Here is a 15303-nt window from a genome sequence, read left to right on the forward strand (position 1 = left end):
ATGAAGGTCCAGTATGCTTGTTGCTGAGATGACATTCATCCATCTGAATCATTCTAATGGTAGCGATAACACCTGCTAACTGTATATAGTTAAATAGTATAGTATGTTAGCCGTTACGTGGGCTGATAACAATCAAAGCTGGTGTATTTACGGAGAGCCTGAGCTACAAACTTGGAGGGGTGGAGTTTTACAGATGTGGGCATTTACAGCACACATCTAACAATAGACACAATTGAGTTGCATTGTGGGAAGTGTAGCCTGCCCCCACACATCCCACCATCATCATCAGTGGCAGTGGGTCAGTCAGTACAAACTCTGACTCTGCAGCCAAACACTGCTCAAATCCACAGAACTCTCTTTTCTATTCTACAGGAAATCCAAACCTGTTTCCAGCCTTATAGAATGGAAATAGGAGGAATGGTCCGTTAAGGGGTTAAGTGCAGAATATTAAGTCAGTCATCTCTAACGTCAGAAGGTATAGAAACATGTCATGGAGCCCTCAGAGTGGAGCCCAGAGACCGCAGGGAGCTGACGGCGCGTCACTGGTGGAGCCATGTCCAACACACCTGCTTAGAAAAATCACCGAAAAGAAACAAATCATATTTCTGTACAAACGAGAAGGGGGTTACGTCACTGACAGACGCTGACGTCATTGTGTTTGTTAATAATACGCAGCTTGATGCGGCTGATCAGCTCCGTCTCCCAAAGGCCCCACCGTGCACACAAAGAGCTGGAGCACCCAGCGCCATTCAAGCCCCATCACCCCGACCTCTCCCGCAGTCTCCTCCGCCTCGTCCGAAGCCGCAGTGTGGAGGCTGCTGCCATAACCCACCGCCCCATCATCATCCATCACGAGCACGGACACGCTACACACACACACACACACACACACACACACACACACACACACACACATCCTGCACCCGCAGACACATCCTCCTCGTCCGGCCTGTTTTTTTTTTTCTTTCGCAGCATCCCTCCTTACCTCTCTGATGAAAATTCACTCGGGCATTAATCCATGATCGGCGCGCTCTTCTCGCTGCCTCTCGATCACGTTCCTCCCAGCGCTGCGGCGCAGAGAGAGCGAAATAAATAATTATTAGAAGGCAGCCCTGCCCGTTATGTCCTATCGGGAGGCGAGAGATGCGCCTACCAAGCCCATAGATTCAAGAAGAGCACCCGGGTCCAAAACAACCAGCAGCAAAACGTAGGGGGGGAGGAGGGAGGGAGGGGGGAGCGATTCACAGCCTCCTCTGCAAAAGCGTTCAAATCTTTACAAAAGGTCTCCTCTGTTGTATTTTCGATCGCCTAATCCTCCTCCACAACAGAGTGGCCCTCTCTGTCTCGTAATTTCTCCTCCACACACACACACGCACACTCACACTCACACACGCACACACGCAGAGCGGAGCAGCTCTGGCTCATTTAAAGAGATAGGATGGATGGATGGAAGGGAAGGGAAGGGAAGGGAAGGGAAGGGATGGGGCAGCTGGAGCAGCGCTCTGTCTGCTTCTTATGTAACAGCAGCAGCAGCTTCTGATTGTTCTGCAGCCCAGACACACTCATACACCACATTTAACTGCTTTACCTGCATGCATGTGTTTGTGTGTGTCTGTGTGTGTGTGTGTGCCTATGCAACTGTGTGTGCAGCTGGACAGTGGGGGGGTACAGAGTCTGTTAGGGTTAACTGTGCAAAGGGCCCCTCTGATGGGCTGATATGACTGAGAGAGTCCTCCAACTGGGCTGCAGTGAGGTGAGTTTAGGTTGACTGGGTTTATTGTCTCACACACCCTATTCCATCAGGACTGACATTACCAGTATACCTCATGTGATCTAGAAATGTGGCATGGTATGAGTGAAGTCTGTATTCTTCCTCACATTTACTAGCATTATCCTCCAGATGTGATGTCAAGGCTCTGCGCAACACTGCCAATGCAGCCTCCGTGGTTCTCGACCAGGATAGAGTCAGAAAATAAGAAAAGTCGCAAGAAACAAATAATAAAACAGAACCCCAAAGTACAGAGATGCCTAATATGACAGGTCTAACTCTATCACATGAACTCTGTCTTCTATAAAATCTTAAATAATACTCACTCAAAGAATTAGCTAATGCTAAGTTGTTAGTACAGGCTTTGTGTCTGTGGCTGTCTGGCCACTCAGTGCTCACGTCATCCCACACTTCCTTTAAATGATTAACATAACTTCAGTAAGCCTCAGGTTTGTCCTTAAACCGGAGCTCTGCCTTTTGGATCGGTGATCTTACCCTGTCTGTTTGAAGCGTGTAAGAAGACCCACTGCTTCCCCTGCAGTGCATCTTTCACTGATCCTGATGGTTGAGCTTAGTTGATCTGGAAGGTTTTTGCATGTTTTGTTGGTATGATGACGTCAGTACAGAAACAGATGCAGTGTAAGATGGTATTAGACTGTCCAGCCAGTGCCCCCAGTCCAAAACATTTCATTCTTTTTTTTCTCTTGGCCTCTCTTCAAAAGCGATTTACATGTTCGAATGAAATGGCTGGCGTTATGATCACAGGACCAAGTCAGGGGAGAGCACTGATTCATTATGCATCTTTAACAGAAGTCTATTATGTTCCAGTGTCTTATGGGCAGGTATATACTGGTATATAGGGACAGGTACATGCAGTGGTTTAAGTCACCACCTATAAGACTGAGAGAGTTATGTGGGGGTTTTGGCATTCTTTGGATTGTGTTTGCAGTTGATGTGAAACAACAAAATTTGAGGAAACACATGTGGCAGATAGAAGGTACGAACAGAGATTGACAGCATCTCAGTGTCAGGAGAGTGTACGGGCTCTTACAGAAGTGAACTTAGATCACATATGTAACGTATTTTCAGTTCTCTAAGTAATACTACTGAACTCAAACCGTTATATTTTTCCAAACATAACCATGTAGTTTTGGCGCTAAACTAAACTAAACTAAAATGTGACTGCCAGTAGCTGGTGCTCTCCAACAGTCATATTGTTTTGGGGGTGTTGAGAATCAGAGATGATACGCACCTACTGTTGAGTGCAGTATCCTGAAGCATTCTAGTGGCAGAGATAACTGATAACAGACCCTTTAATGGGCATTAACAGTCAAACCGGATGAGAATCACATAATGTGATTAAGATGTCTATTGTGCAGATAAAAAGGGGGATAAACTGCATTTAGTTGGATTAACTCTCCATTGAATCCCTATCCACCAATCTGGTAACTGAGGTACTTTCTGGTTATTGCAGCTTTTGATGGGAACAATCATTGTTAAGTTATTAAGTTATATAATGCAGGGTTGCTGTGCCCTGCCTCACCTAGACAAGCCTGTCTCAGGGACAGGCTATGGGAACATAGATCATAGTGATCTCATAATTCATTCTAAAAACACCTCCATCATGCTCAGGGAAACAGTGCCAAATATTACCTCTGAAAAAACTGTTTAATCTAAAGAAATCTGTCTCTTTTTTTCAATGTTTTTTTTTTTTTATTAAAGGTCTTTTTTGGGCCTTTTTGGGTATACCTTTTTTTAAATGTGATTTTTTTGGGGGGGTAGAGATGACCTTTTTTATATTATTTTTATGCTTTAGTTTAGGGGACACAAGAAGATTAAAGATAAAGACATTCAAGAAAAATAGATTTTAGTTACTGTTACAGAAACGTTTCAGTTTAAGTTACAGAATATTCTCTATTTTTTGCTTTGTATTGTAACATTTGACCCTTTCACCGGGGTTAGTGTCTGAAAGTTTTTCATATAAGACCATACGAAGGAGGGAAAACCCTCTTTGCTACAACTACTTACAACTAATGCCCATGCTAAGGCCATAACCAGTGATTTGAGGCCACATGTAAACGATACTTCATATTAAGAGGTTACAAGCGAATCAGTTTGGAAATCACTGCCGTACACCTCCCGCTGGGGGCTTGTCCTGTTATGGGCATCACCTCGATAAGGAAGTGACGCCATGGCTCACTGCCTCTCCTCCTCCGTTTGTTCTGTATCTTCCAGGCGAGCATAGCGCAGCCGCCTCTGACTCTCTCCATTTCTTCCTTTTTGTGTGTGTGTCTTTCTCCAAAGAGGCCGGGAGCTGGAGAGCTTTCTATTTATAGAATCCTACCCGCCTGTTCAGCCTCTCACCCCCTTCAGCACAACGAGTTACACCCACAGACACACAAAGCATCCATGGACAGCACGCATGTAAGCACAACACACAGGGCGTTGCACAACAGTGCACGATGCACACACGCATGCACGCACTCACACACACACACACACACACGCACATATACTGTAACAGAAAGTGAAATCATGCATTTACACTGTAAATACAGAATCACATTATATACACATTAACAAATGCAGGCATGAAAACGCCAAGTGCACAGCAAAGCCCAATAAAAACCCAGCAACGCACATTATAGTGCACATACTATAGCATTAATAATGCACGGATTCTTAGTGGAGAAAGAGGAACACTCCCTGTAATGGATAGAAGGGGGAGGGGGCTTCTACAATGTAGCATGACAATTACCCATCCATTTCTGTATCTGCCCCATTTGTGTGTGTGTGTGTGTGTTTATGTGTGTGTGTGTGTGTGTGTGTGTGTGAGTAGGAATAATAATCTCTCAGACACATAAACACTAGAAATAGCACTTAGTGGCAGCTGCATCAGTCTCACCTGATCCTGTCTGTCATGTCAGCATGTGATGGGCAGTTGGATTTGAATGTGCATGCAGTGGTGCAGATTTCCGTCAAACTCTACTCTACAAAGTAATGTGTGCTCTAACACAGCATGGCAGTGTTCTGTATGCTTTGGCCCATTGTAGGTATCCTGTGGAGTTTCCTGTAAACAATCACAGGTGCTTTCACATTCAGTGTTTCCCATCAAAGCAGTCAGGCCTCCAGTTCATGGCATAAAACGGTGGTGTCAATGCTGTAATTCAATTCAATTCAATGAAAGATGAAAGTAGCATGCGGGGCACAGGTTCACATAGTTGACAGTTTAAGGTTCTGGATAATATTTCTGATTTTGCAGTGAATTTAAGAGACTTGAATCTGTAATAACTCATTTCAGTGGAAAGAATTTGTGAACACAAAATGGACAAATGATCACATTACGTCAACATTACCATTCGTCTGCAATGCTCTCTCTTTCTGGCTAAAGTGATGTTGATGTCTAGGAAATGTACGTGTATGAAAGAGTAGCCGTCTCCAACTTAGATTCCTCCTGTGTGAATGGGTGAATATGGATGCAGTGTAAAAGTGCTTTGAGTTGTCAAAATGACCAGAGAGGCGCTTTTTAAGTACAAACCATTTACCATGATAGGACACTTCATTCGTTGACTATCACTCAAAACAGTGACATTCTTCTGGGGACGGTGTCTCTTTAAGAGGGAGGGGGCACCATGCCTTCACTGGTAGAGGAGCTCCGCCATGCATTACTTAGACAAGACATATGGGTGAGGTACAACAGTGCATTTGAGGAAAGTGATACAGCGCCTTATACCAAAGGAGGCTTGAAACATCAGTCACCAGCCTCGTCCCTTCAGAAGAGACACTGTTGTGGTATCACCCGACACTAATGCTTCACAGACATTTCAAAAAGATGCAATGATCTGGCTTTTAAGAATTCCATAGGATCATATTCAGAATGAAGTGAAGATGAATGAATGAACGGTAATGCACAAACAGTCAGAAACATGTGCACTCGTGTAATAGCACGCACTGCAGTGAAGATGACTCAGCCACCAGCGCTGATGCCATGGAAACACTGCCTCTTTGCAATCAGTCTCTTAGTAACTGTGCGGTTGCTGAGGAAGGAACCTGAGTGGAGGGGTGTGTGTTTGTGTGTGTGTGTGTGTGTATTATGACAGTGGCTGGTTCATTGAGTGGATACAAAAATTAGAGCAATTATGAATAAATAACTTTTGAAATGCACTTGGGTTTTTTTAGTTCTTTTCCTAGGAAGATAAAAAGGAATGGACAGAAAATCTTTGCAGGCAAAGACACAAATCTATGTTTAACCTACCAGAACCCCTTTTTCTGTGATTCAGAAGTCATTTTAAAGACACAATGTCATCCAACTCTACATAGTTCCTAATAGGAATCATATACTGTGTCATCACATGATGAAATTATCATCATCATGTTAAATCAGGGGGTATCATGAATCTGCTTTAATGTTACTGTGTGATAGTTATATCCTTATAGATGATGTCATTATATCATATACCTTATAGTCATCCTAGCTCTCTGGTGTGATCCTCACAGATGTACGTAAGCTTGTAAGGGATGCAAGTGTGTCTGAGGGCTCATTGATACTGTGAAAAACACTCAGAAGGAGCCGTGAATTTATTTACATGATTTTGATAACATGCACTCTTACGGAGTGATATTACTCCAGTGGTTACAAACCACGGGCCTGTGGCCGGATTTGAAATCCATCCATCCATCCATCCATTGTCTATACCGCTTATCCGTCAGGGTCGCGGGGGAGCTGGAGCCACGGATTTGACATTCATGTTAAAATGAGGTACCCCTACATATTATTATTTTCACTGCAAGATCACTCTATTGGAGAACATTTACATGTAGAAATGTGTTTAATGTCTTCACTGAGACAAAAAGAAAATCTCAGCATTAAGCAGGGATATGAGACAAGATGAGGAGAAAAAAGAAAGAGAGAAGATGGAGATGGAGAGAAGAGGAGGATAATATATATATATATATGTGTGTGTGTGTGTGTGTGTGTGTGTGTGTATATATATATATATATATGTATGTATATTTACACACACACACACACACACACATGTGAGGAGCAACAGAGAAAGGGACAGGCAGATTAGATTTCAGTAGTGTCTGTTGTGTTTTCCTTTTTATACTTATACTACTTTTTATACATTTTCAGATGTGATTATTTCAGCCTCTTCTATATATTCAGATTGTAGTGCAGATCATTCATTGAAACATTTCATATGATTCTAAAATACCGCTGCTTGACAAATCAGTTACTTTCTCACTGACATTCTTTTAAAGCCATAGTCCAATTTTTGCTTAAAATACATGTTATTGCCAATTTTTAATTACATAAATGAATGAGTACATGTTACACCAGAAAACAAAATATAATCACAAGACAAATACAGTTTTATTGGATTGTTTTCCTCTTAGATTTTGCTGTATGTCATGTGTGTTAATCTTAAGAGATCCACAGGTTCACTGTGTTTTGGTTGGACGGTCTTCTTTCAAGTTCTTTTCACACTGAGTCATACCACTTGATCTCTCTTAATTTTCTTTTCTTTTTTTCTGTTGACAGCTGGTTCAAAGAACTAGATAACATGCTTGAAGATTCTCCTTAAATAATCACCATCCCTGTTGACCTTCTATACTTAGCGGATAGATTTTGGCTATAAAAATCTGTGTCTGGTTTTCTGACTATTCTTTAATAAAGTTCAGTACGAATGCGCAAATCAGCAATCAGTGTGTATGTGTTCACACGTCTACAGACAGACAGACAGACAGACAGACATGCACCGATTGTCATATAAATCCATCTACTGAGCATAAACCCCATGTCAAATAGCAGCAGCTGTATATTAGAAGAACAGAAAGGCTGCATCAGATTTGTGCAGTATAAAAATGGCAGACAATTTCTAACAACCCTCCCTCTCCCACATGCTCCTCTCTCTTTCTCCCTATGGCTCCCCCTCCCTCCCTCCCTGCATGCTCCATTCATGCGTTTTTGTTTTTTTTTGTTGTTTTTTTTTCTATGCCATTCACTGTGCTATGCAAGCAAAGCTACAGGCAGGGATGCTGCAGCTAACAGGCCCAGTTAACCCACCCACAGCAGGCTTCTCCTCCACACAGAGCCCTGTGTGTTTGGATGCATTGACGTCATGGCTGACGCACGGCAGACTGGAGTGGCCGGCTCCATCAAAGGCCTGTATGCTCGGGCTTGAACAGAGGTATTATTAGCCAGCAGAGGGAGAGATACACAGAGAGAATGGGAGGGAGGGAGGAAGGGAGAGAGGGAGGGATGAGAATGGTGGGGTTGTGGGGGAGGGCTTTTGAATGAACAGCAGAATAACATGCTGTCACTGTTTGCTCCCTGAGACTCACTGGATGATAAGTGCTGCCATTTCAGGCAGGACTCCAGTGCAGATGATGTGGAGGTTTATTTATTTGTTTGGTCGGTTGTTTATCAGGAGCAATAAAAGTTAACATTACACTTAGACAAGCATGCAACAGATGTCATGTGTACAGTGGGTCACGCTGGCACTCGTTTGCAGCCCTCGTCCAAGCCCCAGCCTATTGTTTCGGCTTTTGAAATGAACAAATGTGATTTTGATGCACTTTTGCAAAACACTCTCAACTCAAGGTCAATTTAGTAGCTGTCCTGGAGCTTTTGATTGCGTGATCTTGCTCTTCCCCAGCAGATGGGGTTCCACAGTTATTATGGAATTGAAGACTTCCTTACAAGCTCTGTATTGTGATAATGATAAACACTTTTACATCTTTCACAGAGAATTGATGAACTTGTTTCACGTGAACACCAGGTCACAAAAACAGGTGCTACTAGGACTCTGGGATGACTTTAATCAAAAGATAAGTGACAAAAAGGCTAATTTACACCAAGATACCCAAAAACTTCATACTCCCACATTCCAAATGTTTAGACTCTGTTAGTAGATAATAGAAGTGATCATAGCTTGCAACAGGACAAATTGCAAGTTGAAAGGCCAATTTTGACTCTAACACCCACAGAGTGTGACTGTGTGTCATTTCGGGCGCTGTACACAGCACTGGGTGACTTGTATTCATTTCATTTTACTTTTATTTAGATTATACATACAGACAGACACATCCACACACACACACACTGAGAATCTGAGTTGGAGGAGATTATTCTTTCACACACATTCACACACTGAAGCTACTTCAGGAGCAAGTTGGGGTTCTTCAAGTATTTGTTGGCCCATTCCCCCATTCCTGATAGGGGCGTCAGTGTAAGCATTCTTTACCTTGACAAGGCTTCTGAGGCCCTTTGAACCTTGTGCTTCTACAGAAAGGTCACAGCTGATGAAAATGGAAGCAAGGCCTCATGCTTTCATGAGTCACAGCTTTCCTTCTCAGTACATATTTTGTGACCCCGCTGACGGTCATTAATGAAGTGTTGTTTGTGTAGTAATCCCACTTTAATGACTTTGCAACTTCCATTTAATTGTTTTGCATTTTTCTTATTTTTGTCTTTTCACTCTGTCTTATGTCTCTTTTTTTGGCCCATTTAACTGCATCAAAAAGCTGTCCCATAATTGTGGACGTATAAATACACTTTAAGCCGCGCCTTCTGTCAATCAAGTAATGAGATCATCTGAAAATGATTTCACCCGATGAATGTTTATGTCTGATCCTGAACATGAGTAAAACTAGAATGAGTCATAACGGAGACTGGTGTAAAAATACAAACTGGCTGATGTTGATGACAAGCTTGATAAAACTACATTTAAAATGACAACATATTATAAAATGACTGTTATCATCATAAAACATGATGATGTAAAAGTCGGTGCTCTCATGCAGACCACTGGAGGTGTCTAGGGCTCTATAATGTCCAGAAATGACCCCGTATTGACTCACTGATTCATTCCTCAGCTGGTGGATGCCTTAGTGATGCACCTGTTGCCTGCAGTGAACATTATCTCCTGATGTTGGATTCCCTCTGCTGGTGACAGACTGAGATGCATCCTTTCACCTCTGCTTTCAGCGCAGTCATGTCATTTCTCTGACTTCACTCCAGCACACTGCATTTAAAATGAAACTATGAAGTCAAAATGCTGTCTTTTAACATTAAGATTTCCTGAGGGAATGTACGTATACTGTAGAGAGTGTTTTCGTCTTTTTTATACCATTTTGAGGGAGATGTAGGAGGATACAGAAAAAGCAATCGAGGAGTGTGCTTCTATATAAATAGGTGAAATATTTCTGTCTGGCAACATTCATCAATCAACGAAACAATTAGACTTTACTTGGATAGCACTTTTTATACAAACAAAATGTGACAGCAAGTGTTAATAAAACAATAGACAATAAAACAATAGCATCCACCACCACCCCACCCCCTCCACAGTGCTAAAACAGAAGAGACGTATGGAAGTGAGTTAGAAAAAAAGGTGGTGTTAGGAAAGAAATCCCTAACATAAAAATGAAAATAAGACCTAGAATACAATACTCTATAAACAAATGAATAAATTCCATTTAAAGACTAAAAAGGTAGGTCTTGATATAAATTTATTATTAATTAAATACAACATTCTGCTGCTGCCCTCATTTGTCCAAACTGTTGATAATTAAAAGGCCACTATCAGAATATCTGAGGGCTCATAGGCTAAAAGCAGTAAAAAGGCAGGTCCACAACCATTAAGAGCTTCAGAAACCAATAAAAGGAACTTAAAAGCAAACAGGTAACCAGCATAGAGGCTTAAAAATCTATGTAACATATGGTGAGTTTTAAAGTCATTCTAATTGAACATCTGACAGAGTCCAGTTGAGTATGGGTTTACTGCAGAGGAGACAGAGGGCAGAAAGCCCTTGAAAAGCAAGCATGGCCAGATGAATAAGATACAAGTGGGCCAAAATAGTAAGAGATATTCAATTATTGAATATCTCTTGATTTATTATTTTCACAAATAAAAACCCCAGACCAGCATTTCAGTTTGTCATCAAGCTCTGCAGAACGCTGATAATGACCCATTCGTTTCAGTCAGGTGTGTTGGAGCAGGGACTAGGATTGGGAAGCACCACCTCAGACTTATCAATACCACCACTTCTTAGAGGAAAAGTTGATCGTTTGCCCTCTAATTTCAGGGTACAAAGTAAACTGGCAGAGTCAGAGGCAATGCCAAGGTGTGTATATCCTCAATGGCCGTTTGTTTCATTTTCAAATGAATTCCCAGCAGAATAAGATATTTAGGCATGAGGAGGAAAGACATTTTAAGAATGGCTCATTATCAAAAGGTATGTTATATAGGGTCCTTCACTGAGCTTACTTTACACTTGTGAAATTAAAAACGCTGGGCCTAACTGATGACATCACGTCAGAGGTGTTAAATTCTATCTTCGATGTCAACACTGCTGCAGTAACCTTTTCCTGCAGATTAATTCTCCATAATGTGAGGAGGATAGTTCCATTCAGGTGACAGATTTACAGAATGCAGAGGCTAGAACACAAAGACATTGCGCAGCCCAGCAACTGCAATGTGGCAGAGTACAACTGCTTTGGGGGAAAGAGAACCTCAGCAGCTGCAGGGCTGATGAGGGAAAGTGGGAACAGGTGAGGAGGAGAGTGGGGGAGGGCAGGAGAGGAGAAGTCTGAGGGCATCATTGGTTAGACTGGTAAGACAATTTTGTCGTTCTATCCACATTAGCTAAAGCTAAATAAATGAATTGTAAAAAGAGAACAGAAGGCATTCTCCATGCTTTATGGGACTGCTTTGTGATACAACCTCAATACATTAATCACATTAATAATGGCATGATGTAAAATGTTCCTCTCAAGAGGAAGTAAAAGTTTTTCTTATGCTTATATTTATTTTTGTGTCTGCATCATTAGTGTTCGTCTGTCTGTGTGCATGACTTTGTGTAATAGTGACTTGTGAGCTCATGAATTTTGATCTTTTTTCTAGTGACATAAAATTGTCTTAAAAAAGACAAATTAGAGAGGAAGTAGAAGAAATGTGAAAACTTTACTCAAAACCGTTACTTTTAGAGGTTTGAGACTTCCACTGCCACCTTACAGTAAATACAGTTTCATCTGTCGTGCTCAAAACATAGAAAAACACATTCACAAGCTCAGAAGAAATGTGGTGTAAAGACTCTTCTTTTATTCTAGGTGTTTTTTCATATTCAGACATTATTCTTAGAACTAGTGTTGGTCAAAAGCCCCTTCATAAAAAAAATGAAATTCTCTATTTTCAATCTTCATCCATACTCATTGTTTTTTATGGAATGGTTAATAACTTCATGGTCACTGTCTTCACCAATGGGATAGTGTCATCGGGTAGGGTCACCACTAAACCAGGATGTTATTTTCTATATCCTGCAAACCTTGTTTGATACCTCTTAAGTGTAATCCATATTCTATATTTACAATGTGGAAATGATGTGACAATGTGAGGGAGGTTGCTTTCAGTGATGACCCTACAGAGGTTTATCAGCTGAATCTTCAGTTCCCCTTTTTCTTTACAGAGCCTTTCACATCATTGTTTAGCTGTCTGGCTCACAGCTTTACTGTTTTAGTTCACTGTCAGCACCTGATCGGCACCAGACAGACAGTTACAGACAGGCTGGTGAACATCTTGGAGCATTTAGCAGCTACAGAGTCAAAAAGTAAAATTTTAATAAATAAGACTGAATATTGGACTTAAACTCATCAGGTGCCCAGGAACATGCCTCCAAATGAAATTTAATGTTGTGCAATAGCTGTATGTGGAAATAAGCAACTGTCTGCCGACATACAGTATATCAACTTAAAAGATGACGAAATCTCAATATAATGTTCATAACTTGATTTTTCTGCCCCCAAGAGTAAAAAAAAAAAAACATTTCTGCAGATTTAAAGAGTAACTTCACACCCTTTGTATGAGATGCGATAATTTCCAACTACAGATTTTGCTTTATGAAGAGAAACTAGTTTCTGTATTATGGTCTGTGACTAAAAATTAGGTTTATCTATATACAGATGTGTATGACGATTTGTAAGTACTGTATAGTGTTCACCAATCCACGAATATCTAACCATTTGAACAAAGGTAAAACTATTTCACAACTAAATACATCCCAATGTGTGTAAAGTTTGGTATTTTATATATATATTCCAATTTCTTCAAACCAGTTTCATTTCAGTTGGTTTTATTGGCATGAACATTTTAGAAACAATATTGGCAAAGCATAATAGACATTGACATTCAATTTGAAATAAAGTGTGTATTAAGTGGGGAATATGGGAGGAAGCAATAATGAGCAGATTCAGAATAGAACACAGTCATCTAAACGGCACACTTCACTAAATAAGAACTATCCAACCTGTCTTCGTGGACATTGTTCGGTACTGCAGAGGCTGTAGAACATGTGCTGGTTAGTTCAGAGAGAAGACATGATGGACGTAATGAGAAGATCAGGGCTAACAGGAGCAGGATTAAAGTGTGGTGAAAATGAACAGGGCAGAATATGTTTGGCTGGCTTCTTCGAGAAAGCAGGACTGATGGGAAAGATGTGGCAGACCAGACAGTGTAGGAGCTCACTGCCTCCAGGAGATGGCAGTATTACAACTGCAAGGATGTCAACAGCCGCAATAGCTCAAAGAAGAAGAGGAAGGAGAAACTACCGTAAGCTAGCTATAACGACGAGTTGCTAACCGATTTGTAAGACTTGACAAAACATAACAATAAAAAGTAACACTTGAGGAGAGACACTGTTACCGCTGCCGGCGGGTCATGCAGCTCTCTAAAAGGTAATGAGCCGTAAAGCCTCGGGGTCTCGGCTCAGCGGCGCCCACAAACTGCAGCCACACTGGAATGACTGGCAGCCCAGGTTAGTGTTCTGCTCCGGGGGAGACTGGTGGAAATAAATCGGGAAGTCTGGGCCTTTGCTGTACTGCTTTATTAAGTTGTGGCCACATAGGAGGGAAATGCTTTGTGTCGCTTTACCATCACATTAAATGTCCACAATTGTCTACATGTGCAGTCTTCTAAATGGTACTCTTGGCATAGCTTGCCACAGTACATACAAAGCCTCAGCGTTTTATCCCGGGTGGACTGTTAACAAGCACGCCTCGCGAGCTGCTGAGCCCGGCGCTAACGTTAGCTCAGTTTGTTTGGAGAGCGCTCATTAGCAAAATGTTGCCAGCCTGCTGCTAACTCGGTTAGCGTCAATTGACAGCAAGCGATACAAGACACGTTATCAAAAACGACAGTGGCTTCCTGTGAGGTGCTATGATAAAGCAAGTGAGTAGCGTTAAACGCAAGGTGACACATTGTCACTGAGCTGTGGTAGTGTAGCTGGGTAGCTAGCATTATTACACGACTGTTTGCGCTAGCTAATCATAGCCAGCTAGCACGAGGAAGACGCCACCCAACTGTAACGTTTCAACTTCCCAAAGAACTTCCGTTTATATTTTTCAAACGTTTACATAGAACGCAAGACAGTGTTGACCTTGTAACTTTTGTCATTAAATATCTGCCAAAATCGACGCCGCATTTACTGAAGCATCAGACCCCACAGTTAGCATCACATGTGTGCCTCACTCCACGACATTCCCATGATCAGGTGCGAAGTATTCCTTTTAAAGTGGGGCAACTGTGTTAGTGAACCAGATTTGGGGGGATCTAAACGCTCCAGTATCACTGCTTGGTTAATTACTTTGTGGAAATCTGATTAATTGCCTCCTTGTTAGCACTACTAACGTTAGCCCACAATAATAAGAGTCTTAAGGTGACGCCTGCATTTTAAACAAATCCTGACCCTGCCTCAACAGGGGCCCTGTGTCAAAATTTAGTAGCAATATCTTTTGAATATTTGAGTTCGCATTATGCTTCAAAGAGCAGATTTTCCTAAATAAACTGGAGTGTCATTAAAATGGTGCAAATGACCACAAACTAAATTGAGGATAGTGGATGTAGGCCCTTGACCCCCTCTGTGGGTTCATGTGTCCCCATGTATCAACTCCACACAAACAATTTTTAAGTCTTTTTTTTTAATCAAATGCATAAACTGTACAGGTCCACAGTTAAACACAATGACAGAGTCAGCAGTTAGACAAAAAGACGCTTGCAAAATAAAGCTTTCCTCAGGTGTCATGCTGATCCTGTGTTGACCATTTCCATTTTGATTGGCTACTTGGCGGGAACAGCCACAGTGGGCCACATGCTTTCTTATTATGAACACTTAATCAGACATGAAGGAGGCGGGGGAAGTCGAGGTTTTAAGTGGAATCAATACACAAAGATGCTGCTGGTCCTATGCTCGCATGGGCTTAGATTCTATGCAGATTTGCACATTCCAGTGTACTGCATGTTATGGTTGACATCATGCTCTTATCCCTGATGACATGATTTCCAGATATTTTTAACTGTAAACTGGGAGTTTTATTAATATTTTGTCACAGTTGTATTGTTTTAACTGCCAGATTGTCTTTTTTTTTTTTACCGTCTGACCATTTATTCTTTATTTTGGTCATCCTACCTATCAGTCATAATTACTTAACTTGCTGAGAACTGACACTGTGGCAACTGCTGGTTTCAGTTTCAATA

General features: G+C 41.5%; 1 protein-coding gene across 1 annotated transcript in view; it reads left to right on the top strand.

Moving 5' to 3' along the window:
• Nucleotides 1-13384: 13384 nt before the first annotated feature.
• The window catches only part of smg1 (SMG1 nonsense mediated mRNA decay associated PI3K related kinase), a 48300-nt gene continuing 46381 nt past the window's right edge, over nt 13385-15303 (top strand). The window contains exon 1 of the mRNA XM_070847647.1: nt 13385-13585. Coding sequence (XP_070703748.1) covers nt 13509-13585 — 77 coding nt within the window. The 5' untranslated portion in view covers nt 13385-13508. The remainder of the gene's footprint in view (nt 13586-15303) is intronic.

The sequence above is a fragment of the Pempheris klunzingeri genome, chromosome 17 (genome assembly GCF_042242105.1).
Source record: "Pempheris klunzingeri isolate RE-2024b chromosome 17, fPemKlu1.hap1, whole genome shotgun sequence".
Classification (NCBI taxonomy): domain Eukaryota; kingdom Metazoa; phylum Chordata; class Actinopteri; order Acropomatiformes; family Pempheridae; genus Pempheris; species Pempheris klunzingeri.